The 15,856-nt window shown below is 38.0% G+C and overlaps 1 protein-coding gene across 1 annotated transcript; it reads left to right on the top strand.

Moving 5' to 3' along the window:
* Nucleotides 1-8,366: 8,366 nt before the first annotated feature.
* Nucleotides 8,367-13,710, top strand: fgf8b (fibroblast growth factor 8b). Its single transcript, XM_060860389.1, has 5 exons — nucleotides 8,367-8,398; nucleotides 8,550-8,586; nucleotides 9,159-9,351; nucleotides 12,846-12,952; nucleotides 13,435-13,710. Exons 1-5 carry the CDS (start codon nucleotides 8,367-8,369, stop codon nucleotides 13,708-13,710), a joined length of 645 nt encoding a protein of 214 aa, XP_060716372.1.
* Nucleotides 13,711-15,856: the final 2,146 nt, after the last annotated feature.

Genomic DNA, 15,856 nt, shown 5'->3' with positions numbered 1-15,856 from the left:
ATGATTCACTGTGGTGACCCCTAACGGGAAAAGATGAAAGTAGTAGTAGTAGTAGAAGAAGAAGAAGAAGAAGAAGAAGAAGAAGAAGAAGAAGGGCTCTGGTGATGGGTGATATGCTGCAGGTTGTTGGAAGAAGGTTTGTTTGGGTGTGGTTCACAAGTTCTTCCTGAGTCCTTGAGAGGTCATGTGATTTTATGTTACTTTACATGTGGTTAAACCTTGAATGAGAAGACAGAGCCTGCTGGGGATTTAATTGTTTGACAGATTTCACATATTCAAAGTTTATGTGATCAGTAAGGAACAGAAATCACTGCAATATACCTCCCACCCTCCAGAGGTCTCCCTCAGCCAAATTCTAGCCAGCATCAAACTAATCACAGACACCTGAAACTCATCTCAAGTAATCTCTTTAGGAGTAGTTTTGTGACTCCTAATTTTAGATTTCTCTTGATCATGTGTTCTTCATTTGTATTTCTATATTGATTCCGGCCTAGTTCCCATTTATTGTTTTAATAAACCTTAAGTTTTGCATTATGTTTTCATGAAATATCTGCACAAGAATACAACTTCCTGTCGTGTCAGCTATGTCAAAACTACAATGGTACACTGAGTACTATCTCTGTGTGCACATTCTTTTGTGATTAACACATCGACAGTCCCAAACTGTTCTTGCTGAATGACAGTGTGTGTGCATGTATGTGTCTGCGTGCATGTGTACATATGTGTGTGTGTGTGTGTGTGTGTGTGTACAGATAATGGGGATGATGGACATCTGAAGAGGGACAGAAATGCTCCTGGAATGCACTGATCTTCTGAGTCTCACATTCTAATATGTCCAACAGAACATCCCTAAAAGCATTCCAGACATCTCCCTGAACCAGACAATCAAATGTATTCAGCATACATATTAATGGAATTGCAATCATTCACTCTATAATGATTTACTGCTCAATTTAGTGACATAAAACCTTATAGAAACTTTTACAGCGAGTAGCTGCAGTATAATTCATAAACGGTAACTGTGGTAATAAGGCAGATGTACTGTAGCACATTTTCAGCATAGGACACAAAGCTTCCTGAGAAAGCTGGTGTTTCAAAGGTAACATCTTTTTCTATTTCTGGAGCAGTATTAAGTGAACCTACTGTAGGTGAAAAAGAAATGGTTTAAATCATATACATTTCATATTGAGTTTGTTTACTATAGTGAAATGTATACAGAAGGAAACGTGAACATAAAGTATGTTAGTAAGGTGATGGGATACAACAAGCCACCAGAATAGCTTCAATGCATCTTGTCATAGATTCTACAAGAGCCAAAGCAATGAACATCATTCAAAAATGATTTTCCTTCAATTTATGCTTTGATGGTGGTGTTACAGAATGCCGTCAAACACATCACCACTCTTTAAGTATTAAAGTATTTAAGTGTTTCCTTGAGCTAATATCTGTTGACTCTAAGAAGCACTGCATACGATTAACATCTTTTTTCTATTCAGTAAACCGTTCAGTGAGACGTCATGACGATTGGATGAGGACAGGGTCATTAATTATATCCCATTCCCATTAATATGTCATTTGGTGGTCTTATAAGTTTCTCATGGTGGTCTTCCTACCAGACAAGGGTCACAGCAAAAGTCACGATCCCATTTAACCTCTCACCCACACACACACGCACACATGTACATATTGGAGGAGTAATTGGTTCCCCAGGTCACCTAGGCATGAACAAAGTCCTGTTTCCATTATGCAATGGCTGATTTTTTTACAGCGAGTTTTACAGCTGCAGCAAGACAGACCCACCATAGGAGATCAGGCAGTGCAGGAAGGTTTGCTGATCAAGGTGTCAGAGTGTCTGAATATGATGGTAGGTCCTAGTCCAAGATAGCCCACTCGAAGCAGGAGTTTTTGATCTCATCCAGCATTCCTAAGAGTATTCCTAATCCACCACAGCCCTGATCAGAATAAAGTGATTACTGAAGATTGAACAAATGAATAAAATTTTTTATCTTTAATGTAAGATACTGATTTTCTGAAAACGACAAAAAATGTCTTTTAAGAGATCCTTCAACTATCCAATAGAACCATCAATACAAGTGACTGTACGTAGTGCATTTATGAGCAATCGCTGGGAAAGAGCCACGAGACCATGAGACCAGCGTGAGGTTAAAGTTGTAAAGGCAGAAGCCCCAGCACTCAGCACTAGCTGAACCTGCGCATGGTAAAATAATTAGACCTGGCTTTGATGGGGACTAAGCAAACAGTACCACACTCAACACCACATTCTCCGCTCTCTCTCTGAAGACATGACTTTCTCTGAAACGCTGCCCAGCCAACTCTTTTTCTGCTTTCTCACTTTGTTTTTTGTGTGCCGGCATGCAAGCACATACACACGCACACACACACACACACACATACAAACACACACACACACACACACACACACACACACACACCCTCCCTCTAACTCTCTCTAATATCTTGATTTGTGTCGTAACTTTTCAAGAAAACTTTTTAAAACAGAAAACATGTTCAAGGGCTCCTCAATCCTGTGCTTTATTTTTGAGCTTATTTTATTATATATTTTTTTATAACCTAAATAAGATTTTACATTAAAATGTTTTTGGTTCCTCCTCAGCAGAGATACGTGCACAATTACATCATGAAAAATTACAAAAGCCATAAAGCTTCTTTTTCCTGAAATCTATTTTTCAAGAGAACATATGTATTAAAACTAAACACAGTTAGTTATTAATATTAAGCTTTATTATTAAGTAACTACTCCGTTTGTCCTGGAGAAATAATAACCAGGTCCTTCAGTGTTACTTTAGGATGGCAGTCCGTTAAAAAGAAGCACACATATAAAGCTGCATGTACTGTAATTTTATCAACTGCCAATGAAAGAACCACAATAAGCCATGACACATTCAATTACCCATTTTTAAAATAACATTTCATACAGCAGAGATAAAAACGATTTCGTTTGGTTTCAAAGGAGATTCCAGGTTACATGTCAATCGATATTTGTCTCTCATCACTAAAGCTACAAAAAAAAAATGTTGGCATTTGAACCCCCAAAATCGAGAGCTGCCTTTTTCATCTCCAGCCCTCTCTGGGCTTCTTTTCTCAGAGGAGGAAAGATGATATAGCAGGCAGTGACAAGGTAGCAGTGACCTGCTCCAGAGCAAATTCCATCCCACCCCCATGTACGCTTTATGAAGATTTTAACCTTGCCGCCCGCTCCCCCTTGCAGCAGGAAGGATGGACAACAGTTTAGCTCAAGCGGCACCGAGGTCCATCTGTGTACCGGCCACAACGGCCGCCCACAACTTTAAGCAAATGGCAAACCCACTTCTTTCTTATTCGAATTGCAGGCTCTAGCTGGAATTCATAGGTCGAATTTGAAAAGGACCAGAAATGCGATCATATGCGAGGGCCTCCAATCGATTAAGCACCTGGGATAAAAACAGTTCATTTTTAAAATGAATATTTCTCTCCAGACTTTCAGATGTGTGTGTGAGAGAGAGAGAGAGAGAGAGAGAGAGAGAGAGAGAGAGAGAGAGAGAGTGGTGGGAGGCTTTGGCTTTGGTAACAGCCCTGTAAAAGCAGTGTAGGCAATATTAAGTGGTGATGTGATAGAGAGAAACCGAGAAAGAGGAAAGATATGAGATGTGAAAAAAAGCAAGCACGCAAAAGACAGAACTTACGACTGAGTTAAAAAGGACAAGGGAGAGAGAAAAGGAGAAAGGGAGAAAAAATCCCTGCGGCACATTGAATTTCCAACCTTTCTTTTCGTCCTTTTTTTGTGCTTTTCCCCACGCCTAGGTCTACACAGCTGTTTAGACACCAGGGGCCACTTTTCTGCACCCAGATGAAAAAGAAAAGTCTCAAAGCAAACGTGCAGGTAGACCTGCTAAAGTAATCACCCCAACCTGCCCTAAACCCAAAACTACAAGAAAGGGGGAGCAAAGGAGTGTAAGAAAGTGAAGGTGGCTTACAAGTGTGTGTGTGTGTGTGTGTGTGTGTGTGTGTGTGTGTGTGTGTGTGTGTGTGTCTTTGTGTGAGTGTGTGTGTGTGTACTCGCTTGCAGAGTGGTAGTAGATGGGGGGAGTCACATGCAACTCCAAAACCAGGAATGGTATCTGCTTTTATTGACTTTGTTAAAGCGTTTTCAATGCTACTTCCTATGTGTTTACAAGACAGTAAATCAGAGTGTGTTCAGAGGAACAGTGCACAGGAGTCAAGGGAAACATTTGGAGTGAATGGGATGAGCTACTGCTAGCAGCTGCCTTAAGTAAACCTTTTTTACCTCAGCATCACAGAGTTCTGATTCATTTCCTAAATCAGAGCACTTAACTGTCATGAACATTAAATTTATAAATAACCTTGATCACTACAGTATATTTAATCATAGTGACTTTTCTATAAAGTGTGGAAGCTACTGTAATGAAATAACTTATAGCCCTGTAGTCATTAACAAGAGAAACATCCTCTTCTGATGGAAATTTAATGTAGTGCTTCTGAAAGCGCTTCTACGTAAGTGTTTATATACTTTATATAGCTTTAAAAAGTATGTTTTTATTTTATTGTCAAACCTATTGTTCTGATATGTACTTGTCTAGTTAGCATGTATTTAAAAAAAGCAAACAGCTTCAACTTGATCTGTTCACTACAAGGAGGTTATCTGCCATTTTCTGTTGTCTGCAATGTGTGTGAAATCTGCTACCTTACTTTAATGTATGAAAATGAAATGGCTCCCTGCTCCCACGAGCCAAGTAGGAACAATGGCTTTACAATGCTGAGACAATTTCAGTGATCTCAGACTGAGCTTGGATACAGATCTTGAAAATGGCTAAATCATTACATAGCGATGGGAAAGAACAGTGCTAACTGCTATGTAATCGTTATACCGTAAATCTGTTGAGTGCTAATTCGTTGCATGGCGCCGATATAATCATTGTTACAGCATTACATCCTACTGTACTGTGTATGACCCACATCGAGTTAATATTGGGTTCACACACAGCTTACACTCGCTTTTTATTCTCCAAACAATCAGCACAATATTTAAATATTCACAGGTCTATTGTGCTGCTGGTGAATAAATAACTGCATAAGCTTCAAGAATTTTGAATTTTTTTTTTGGTTTTAAAACATTATGTCTTCATGTCAAAACGTCATCATATCTTGCTAAAGACACAATGTAAAAAACGTACTAATGGCTCCTTTTATCTGGGGAAAAGTCTAATGTCTGTGTTATGTCTTGCTCCGGAGTCACCTCAGACTCTACAATATGTCTATAATTGAAGAAAAAGATCCCATCCGAGTAGTTTCAGACATTCTGTCACTCTTTTCTTCCTCTCTCTGTCTCTCTTTTATGCTCTACTATCACCGGTGATGGTATATGTATTCGAACTGCATCGATACAAAGCCTTGTACTGAAAGGAAAGAAAATGGGAATACCAGCACGGTTTATGGGGATCCCGAGAGAATGTGGCGATGGAGAACAAGGGCAGTGTTTTGGCTTGGTGTCAAAACCTCAATGAGCAGACTTCAGACAGCAGAGCTGCTCGGAGCCAGCCAGACCCACTAATATGAGAGTTGGTTAGTAGAAAGAACATGTTAAAAGACACAACCCAGCCACCTGACAAGACATGAAATTTGGTTAACCACTAATGAATAATAGTCGCCGCTTAACCACAAATGACCGGTGAACAAGACGGCTGGTGAAAGAGCAAGAGAGAGAAAAAGCTATAAACTTTTTGAATCTGAATCTTTTATTATCTTAATACGGAGGTCAGGGATCCAAATTAAGAAATAATGTGTTTCTCTAAACTGCTATGTCAATACCGGTAGCAAAGTTACTCTAAATGACCATTTTATAGAATTGAATCATTAATAGATAATATTTGTTTTCATTATTGTAGAAAGGGGATTCATGGAAACCAAAAACAAAAGAAAAAATCTCTAAAACCGCACTTTAAATGTAGGCTTACGCATGGGCTGAGGTGAGATTTTTTAACTAGTTCACTGAGCAGTTCCAGGTGGCAAAAAATTATTTTCCCTCTGGAACTAATCACGCAGGTTCATTCTCACTCTCTAAAGACTGATTTATAGGGGCAATGTGAATGAACACCAATAATTACATTTTCTATACCAGAGAACAGCTGCTCTGCCATTCCTACAGTATATGAGCGCAAAGGTGTGAAAAGTTCCCTATTGCATCTCGGGTGGGACGTGGGAACCATGATTTTCGACAGGAATTTGTGGGACCTACAGAGATTCATATTCCAGCTTGTGTCTTTTGATTTGGTATGTAAATAAGCTTATAGCATTAATAATAAATATTTATATCTGATGCTCCTGATTGCTGATACAGAGTGAATAACTGTAAGAGACAAGGCCTCTAGACAAGGACTGAAAAAGATGCATGCCATATGTTACTGTAATTAAGTGTCTCTACGCACAAAGCAATATATTTGCTACATCTACACAGACTGATATTAAGATTAATGATATTAAACTCTTTATTTACGCTCTTAAGAATAGGATTTGATTCATAGCACATGTTTTCCATTGTTCTGGTAAGTTATAGTTACACATCCAGGACAAGGTTACAAATCCAGATTTTGTGCTGCGGGGGCCATGAAATAATGTTTTTACTTGCTGTTAAGGAATGATAAGAAACCTATTTGCCAGACTTTAATAAGGGATTACAATAGAAATAGTTCTTAGTAGTATTATGGCATAAATATGAAACCTGTCAGACTTCACTATAAAGAAATATATTAATAATACGGATATGAAGGCCCAGACTGGAATTACTGTATTTCTAGCCCGAACTGATTCACACAGCCTATTTCTGTTCAGGGTGCCAAGTACTTCTATAGTGAAAAAAACACTTATATTTATCTCATGATGAAACATTTCTACCCTGATGGGTGTGGTCTATTCCAGGATGACTCCGCTCCACTGAATGGTTTAATGTAGAACAAAATGATGTAAATCAAATGCTACAGCCTTTACTGTCAGTGGATAAATAATTACAGAATAACTGCCCAGCTACAGTATGTGAGATGTTGGAGTGCTGAGTGCTTTGGACCACCACCTTCATCAACACACTAAATGAAAGGATATCTTTTAATTGCTCTGGTACAGTTCCACACACTGAAGCTGTTCTGGTGGCTGTTCTGGTGACATTTTGTATCATTTTTGTTTTCCTCTAGTTTATTTTTAGAGGTCTTTAACAGGTCTCTGGTTGCCTGAAACAAGTATAAATTAACTGTATTTTCCAAAAAAAAAAAAAAAAACTACTTGCTTCTGTCTTTGACATTAGTTTAGTACAAGAAGAAGTCATGTGGTGTACAGAAAACTTAACAGTACATCAAAATATCAACATAGGGTTTGTGGACTCCATAATATGTTGTAATATTTGACATAGAGGACAGTCTATTACTGAGACACTTGCATTCATTTGCATCAAATGGCATCTTATCTGTATGCTTTTAGACGTGCCTTTGCCTTTGCTCCTCCTGCTGTCCTGTTTGTGTCTGTGTGTGTGTAGCTGTGTATGTGTGTGTGTGTCTGTGTGTGTGTGTGTCTGTATGTGTGTGTGTGAGTGAGTCTGTATCTGTGTGTGTGTGTGTGTGTGTGTGTGTGTGTGTGTGTGTGTGTGTGTGTGTGTGTGTGTGTGTGTGTGTCGGACCTTAAATGCGGAGGGGAGGCTGCTCCTAGCCGCACTTCTCTGCGGGATGAAAAACAGACTCCTGCCGCATCGTTTCACTTTAATCTGAAAGCGGTTGCAAGAGGATCTTTCCTTTTAAAAATTCAGAAATGACTCGTCATGTTTTGCCTTATGACTGATTTTTACGTTCTTGGGGATTCACACTAGCTATGCCAGAAGACAATAAGAGCAACTGAAATAATGTACAAGTTACTGCGCGTTTATTTTAGATGCAATCGCCTCTCCTGGATAGCGGATACGATCCCTTCTGTTTTTTCCAGTTTGTTTCTTTCCCTAGTTGTTAAAACGAATCAGATCACTGATTCACAGAGTTTACAGTTTGGGAAGCAGGTAGTAAAATCCGTGTGAATGCTCTGGAATAACAGTGAGAACGATTTGTTTGTTTTTTTTGGATTGTCCATTTATATATACAGTGGAAGAAGCTTTCTATCCTAAGGGAATTATGGATCTCCATCAATAGACTGTAAAATTCTGAGCTGTCACTTCAACTTAATCTGTAGTTGATCAGCAGAGGAAACATTTTAAGAGGACATTTCCATCGGGACTAAAGCTGTCCCATCAGAATCAGGGAACTCATGAAGGATTTAAATCAGGAGACAGACGCAAGCGTTTGCAGAATCTCACAATGAAGCTGAAATCATCTAAATGGGGTTACCTGTAAGTAAATCTCATCTTTTTCTTTATTTATTTATCATACATATAATAATATATATACTTATAAGATGCACCAATTAACAACAGTTTTTTTTTTTTGTTTGTTTGTTTGTTTGTTTGTTTGTTTGTTTGTTTGTTTGTTTGTTTGTTTTAGGTTAATCCAATTTATGACACTAATCTTTTACGCACAGGTAAGTGCGAGTTTTTTGTTTAGGCTGAAAAGTTTTGCGATATAAAATACCTTTATAGTCTGTTATACACAATACTGCGCATATACTTTGTGCTTTTATTCCATCATCTACCATCTTGAAAAGACCTAAACAGACCATGGCCTAAAGGTAATGGTAATAGCATGTGGATAGGACGCATGGATGAAATGAAAAGGAATCGTTGAGAGAAATGGTGCATGGAGAGATGGGTGAAAGATCACAGCCCATCGGGGACATGTCATGTGTCCAAATGCGCCCTCCACGCTACATGGTCTACATCTCAAACCACATATCAATGTGACACTCGGTCACTCAACCCTACATAAAATATAGCTGTGAATGCATAATATGAGTTGACTTATTGAGCAAATTAATATCCGATGCATTGATGGTTTAATGTAAATAAATGACATGAAATTAAATTAGACATACAATGCATACAACATCCAGGTTTAACACTTTGCGTTTTACTGGGGTTTTCTTCTTCTCTGACTTTAATAATACATGCAAATAACTGAAAAGCATGTTTTTTACGCGTGATTTCGTTTCATCAGACGGCTACAGGCCTGCATTCTGTGTCCGTGCCGAACTTCAAGCAGCACGTGACCGAGCACAGCCGCTTATCGGACCGCACGAGCCGCCGGTTGACGCGCACCTACCAGCTCTACAGCCGCACAAGCGGCAGACACGTGCAGGTGCTGAGCAATAAGAGAGTTGTGGCTAATGGCGAGGACGGAGACGTGCACGGTAAGAGCAAAGAAAAGACATCTTTTAATCCTAATAAACTGGATGGAAAATAAAAACGTGGCTAAAATCTACAAATCAGTATTAATTAGAAAAAACAGACCATGTATTAAACTTAACTTGCAAATAAATTAACCTCAAATCAAATCAATCAAATAACATTTTATTTCTCACATACACATACATACAGGGTACGACATGCAGTGAAATGCGTTTTGCATCTGCCCGGTATATAAGCATAAAAGGAATGCAATTTAGGATAAAAAAAAAATAAACCAAAACCAAAAGGAGATAGATAAGTAAAATAGTATAAACTATATACAAACGATATAAAATATGAAAGTATATGTGGAAAAAAAATAATGTATATACATATCCATAACTATACATATACATAAATGTATATGTTTTTTTTAATGATTGTCCTTAAAGTGTCCATGTGTAGTATGGTGTGCATAGAGTGTGTAAAGTGGCACTGTGCTGTGCAAGTCCAGAGTCAAAGTGACAGTCCAGAGTTAAAATGTCAGTGCAAGAAAGGTGTGCATAAAAACAGTGAAGATAGAGTCTCACTAAACAAATCGATGAACTGTAGTAGCTAAAATTCTATTTGAATTGTTTTTTCCTTACTTGAATTGGTTTCAAATTTTTTCAGTGTGATGTTGATTTCCTTATCAACAGCTAATTAATAGATGTATGGTATAAATAATTATTACTCAGGAGTTATTAACCATAGTAAAGAGTAGAATAAAATTTAAATAAAATTAGGAAAAGTGCTGATACTGTAGACTATAGAAAACAAACCAAAATAAAGTTCTGATAATTAAAAGTGCAGTGGGTCTGGTTTCTGTGGGTGGCTCATTGATTATGATTTTACAGACTTTCCATATATTCATACCTGTCTATCTTTCACCTGTAAACACTGCTACAGTGTATAGCTTTATAAATATATATATATATATATATATATATATATATATATATATATATATATATATATATATATATATATATATAGAAAGCTATAAAGTGAGTAACCGTGAGGATACCACCCCAGATACCACCCCAGATACCACCCCAGCTTTAAGGAAAGATACAGTTTCCTTTTTTTTCTCTAAAGATAAATATGAGCTAAATAAATTTCTAGCTAAATATGAGTTTTTCTTAAAACTTGAGGTTGTATCGATATTCTGTATTGGGGTTGAAAACAGGTCATAAAACATTATCTAATTACAATATATTATGGATGTCTGGCTAAAACCTTCCCTAATCTGTTGTGTAGATTTGTTAGAAGTGTCATTTAATGACTTAATATACTGAACTACACTCTCTCAATTTCTTCTATTTACACGTCCTGTCCTTATTTCTGGGTGGTACCATAAAGCATACTAATTTCAGCCCTTTAGAATACACATTTAACCTGGAAACATTCCAAAACTATTTAATTAAAGGTGTCAAATGTAATAGATAATAACACGTAATCTATTGCATTTGCTCATTTGGCTGATATTTTTAAACAATGTGATTTATAACTGATGCACAATACGACTGTGTTGAAAGGTAAGCGTTAAAATGCAATCATTTAAACTATTTAATTTAGTGGTTGAATCAATGTAACCTTGGTAGTTAATTCTTCAGGTTACATTTCAGAAGGTTGTATGTTTAAATCCTAGAATTGGCAAACTGAAATGGTTTGGACATTGTATCCTACATTACTTTTTAAGAATCATCAGCCAAATGAGTGTGTATTGTATCATGTGTTATTTTATACTATGTAAGATATAACAGCTGGTTTTTTATACAGGCATGTGATATACGAGATGTGATGTACCTATATATAGTTTCTGTATATATTAGCGTACATCAAGGATGACTGTCTTTATTTTTAGGCTAGTAATTGACTTATTGAAGTAGCCGAATTAGTCATTCCCTAATTAGTATTCAGTATATCAAAACTTGACTAAAATGGCTAAAGTTTATCCTAATTTGTCCCAAAGGATTTAGCTATAAAGTAGACTGCATATTTTGAAATGTCATATATATGGTTGTGAATGTGTGGGATCTTGGGAAAACCCAGCTCAGTCTGGAAAACACATCAGTTACTCATCTTACCTCTGTACCTTCTTAGCTAAACATTTCCTGAGCAGCTCTCTGTCTAAGAAAAATGGAGCTGGAGGATGGAAAGACGAAGAACTTTCTAACCTTGAGACAAACCCATGTGCCTTGAAATGGTGTAAGAAAAAAAATAATGTATATGTATATGGTTTTTCCATAAAAAGACACTAGCACGAGCTGTTTAGGGTGAATGTGCTCATCAAAACAGCTAGGTTACATTAGTTGTAGGGGTTTAATGCGTTTGTTTCAGAAATTCATCAAATTTTAGAAAATTTACATTTTTAAAATGTTGCAAGACTCGTTTTTTATGAGGTGTTTTCGTTCCCAACTTGTAAAGTACAGACAGAGAGCACGCGCACGTCACCACGTCTCACGCGCGAACCTTAAACGCGATTTAAGCGAAATTCACGAGTAACGTGAAGCGCGAGGAAATCACTGACACGTCGAAACTGACACCTGACACATCGAGCCTGGCACGACACCGTCACCTTAAACCGTTCGTCGCTATTTCGTACGAATTTTATACGAAATTGCCAATGCAGCGCGAGCACGAGCGCACGCACGCACGCGCGCACACCATGATAAGAAAAGAAAAAAAAACGTATTAAAAAGACTCAAACATGGTGAATCGGTAAAAGGTTTGTGTGAACCCATAGATGCTTTCTTTGTGCAACGGTATTTAAAAAGAAAAATAAATAAGTAAATCAAAGAAAAATTGTAAAGCTATTTGTACCCTATGACTGTGTATAAAAGTATTAAGGCTTTTAACAGCTGGTCTAATTTTATAAATGTGCAATTTTAATTTTTAAACTCCTTAAGAAGACAATGCATGATTCCTATAATAGGCCTATAGTGCAGAATGATACTGCATGTTGAATAAAGATGGAGCATTGGGTAATGAGATGACAAACCTGGTCACTTAAATATCTTAAGCCTCTTAATAAATACAATAGACGTCCTAGTAATCACTTGATAATATAAAAGGAAAACAGGGCAGTCCATGTTGAGAATGCATCCTTATCCAGGATACTGAGGGAAGTTTAAGTCCATGACTCTATAACTTTATAAACTGCCCTGCTTATTGTGTGTAAATTCACATCCAAGTCTTCCTTTTGGTATGTGATGAAGATGATTAAAAAAAAAACTGTAAAAAAAAAAAATTCTAGCAAATAAATCGACAAGATTCCTCAATTTTCACTGTAAAAATTCTGATGCTGGAATGATCTTCATAATTATTTTGCATTTTCTCCATTGCTTCTTTAATGTATGCATACTTTATAATATTTTTGGATTCACCCAGATTCAGAGTATTATGCTAATAAGGATTATTTGATATCTGTCAGGAAACAAAGTCTGTTTTTAATTGTTTAATTCGACATTTCCAGCCAAACTGATCGTGGAGACCGACACGTTTGGGAGTCGGATTCGTATCCGTGGAGCTAAGACAGGCTTCTACATATGCATGAACAAGAAAGGAAAGCTGATTGGACGGGTGAGGCAAATGTTTTGGTTTTTTTTTCTGTAATGCAATCTACAAATTTTGTACTGATTATGTATTTATTTTAGATATAATATCAGGGCAGAATCTATAACAGGAAATAAATATCACAGAAATCAGAAAGATTGCTAATGTAAAACTCTCTAAGCAACTGGTTTTGTACTTCACCTTTATATTTCGTGTAGTCAAAGGTAAAGTCATAAGTAGATACTAAAATCTATGATATCTGAGCAGTTTGACTAGTACACTGTGAAGACTTCACTCTTACTTTGTAGAATTTTTAGCTATTTTCTTTTAAAGCAGACATGCATTAAACAGTAATATAAATGTCTTTGAATCCTTGAATGTGGTTAAAATTTTTAACAACATCTGAGAACGTCTCCTTCCCACCTTCCATTGTGCAATAAAAACCAGCACAGCGGAATAACAGTTTTCTAACTTTATGTCCTCTAACTGTGTTTCTGTCCCTGTTCCAGAGAAAGGGTCATGGCAAGGACTGCATTTTCACTGAAATCGTCCTGGAGAACAACTACACAGCACTGCAGAACGCTAAGTACAAAGGCTGGTACATGGCGTTTACACGTAAGGGCCGACCACGGAAGGCGACGCGCACGCAACAGCACCAGAGAGAAGCTCATTTCATGAAACGCTTTCCACGGGGACACCTGCTTACTGAGCATAAGCCCTTCGATATTGTCCCTTATCAGCTCAACAAGAGGACTAAACACAGCCACCGGCCTGCCGTCAACTAAAGATTTACACCCACACATGTAGAGCTAAGCAACAACACACATCTTTAAAATTGATCACTTGTAAAGTAGCTTGAACAATCAAACTGGATTTAATGTGTGTGTCTTCTAAAGAGACTGAGCTTGGACTGTTTCTTAGTTATAATAATAATAATGATAATAAAACAAAAAAAATCAGAGACTGTTCTCAAATCAGCTTAATAGGGAAAACCTCCAGAAGCCATTCGTTGTGCAAGTAATGTGCAGTTTATCTCTGGGAATGAGACACACACAACAACAAATACACTCACACATGGCAGCTATGTTTTTTAAACAATCCCATTCAACAAAATACAACAACGTCTCTGGTGCACTTATGCAGATTCGTCAGTGGAGTCTCTCGAGACGCGTCCATCTCCTTTTCATTGTCTATGTTTGAATATATATTTTTATCAGAGGACAGAAATATTTATTATAGAGTGCGTATTATATGTCTGTTTTCCTTTTCATTTATAATAAATGCCATATGTTTAAATGTATATAAAATATAGATTTTAATTAAATTAATTCTCTGCTATGTGTTTTTAAAATATCACCAATTGACTCAGAGTCTGAATGTATTGAATTTATGCCTGATTCGTGTTTTTTCTAGCATCTTTTCGCTGATGTGCTGCATGTGTGAGTGCACCGCTAATAACAAGAGAACAGCAAGCAGTAGATGTGTAGTAGAGGTTAAAGTTGAAAACATCTCCTCGGGCAAATTAGGGCGCAGATTCCTTTAGAGACAAGGTATACAACTGCAGTGTTCCGAGGGAGAAAAAAAACACCCAAGAGACATACTCGAGACTATTCAATAGGTTTACCGCCAGGGTAGTATAGCTGTTGTTGTTTGGTTTTGTTTTTATTTTTGGCCCTGCCAAGCTCAGCTACTGCTGAAAAACAAGACGCCTGTGAGCCCCAGATAACCAGGAACCAATATCTGTGACTGGCCAGGACTGATTGAATGTGCTCAGCAAGTGAGACTGGCTTTTGAATGGTTTTGGGCATTTCGCTTCAGGAGCGATGAGGTCAACGCAGCGTTGCAGGCCCCGAACAAAGGTTACCACCACGTAGTCACATTTCTGTGAGCCGCACACCGTAACCCTCTGATCAAATGCCCCCTTTGTCGGCCAGAGAGAAAAGGAACATGTTGTACAATAGCAGGGCTCGAATAATGACACAAGAAGGGGTCAGTAATCATAGGAAAAAGGAGAGTGGCATTGCATAAGGGGGGAGAGAAAGAGAGAGAGAGAGAGAGAGAGAGAGAGAGAGAGATTCAGGGGTGAGATGAGGCAAAAGGCTCTGAAAGATGGGGGAATGGCTGGGAAGAGGCAAAGAGGGATGCATGAGGTTGAAAAGGGGCAAAAGAACGAGTGTCTCTGGTGAGGCAGCCGAGCATGACTGCTGGGGCCTCGAGACAGGGAGGAACAGAGAGAGAGGGAAAGGAACAAGAGACACTGGACAAAAATCACCCACATCACATCACCCTACTGCCTATTTGCTCTTTTTTCTTTAAATCTTCCCACGACTTCCAATTTATCAACCAGACCTGGAATCTCTCCATGTGCACAGCCTGATTGTCAGAATCATTGAAAACTGGTGAAACTGGGACTGAGCACCAATGCTGTGCCCATTCCTTTCAGAAAGGCAGATCGTTCATGCTTAAAATGAACGTTTGGGTCAAATTTTCCTATGATTCATAAGACATGGGTTTAAAATGCAAAAGGAAATGTCTAAGATATCAACCATTTGCACCAAGCGATACTAAAAGCAGAAATCGAGCTTTTCTGCATAACAGGCCCACACAAGCATGGAGACTATAAACGTTCTGCATCCACCCAGAACTGGAGATGAGCGTTAAACGCAGCCAGCAGGCCAGACTTCTTGTCCGCACATTGTAACGGAAGAAAGCTATTGGCTGAAATTTCCTGTGTTCGACACTGACTGGAGGATCTAGAAGAGCCTCTCTCTAGGTGACCGTTAACTCGTAGACCTTCTCAATCTGAACATTTGCCTGCAGAAATTTCAGAATACTCAGTCAAGCCAAGGATTTCCCTTGGACATTAGGAATTGGTTCTTTCTGGAAAATACAGCAGCTGGAAGCTAGGGCGTACCACCTTTTAGTGCAGAG

This window comes from Tachysurus vachellii, chromosome 24 (genome assembly GCF_030014155.1).
Source record: "Tachysurus vachellii isolate PV-2020 chromosome 24, HZAU_Pvac_v1, whole genome shotgun sequence".
NCBI lineage: Eukaryota > Metazoa > Chordata > Actinopteri > Siluriformes > Bagridae > Tachysurus > Tachysurus vachellii.
This window is presented reverse-complemented; position numbering and strand designations above follow the sequence as displayed.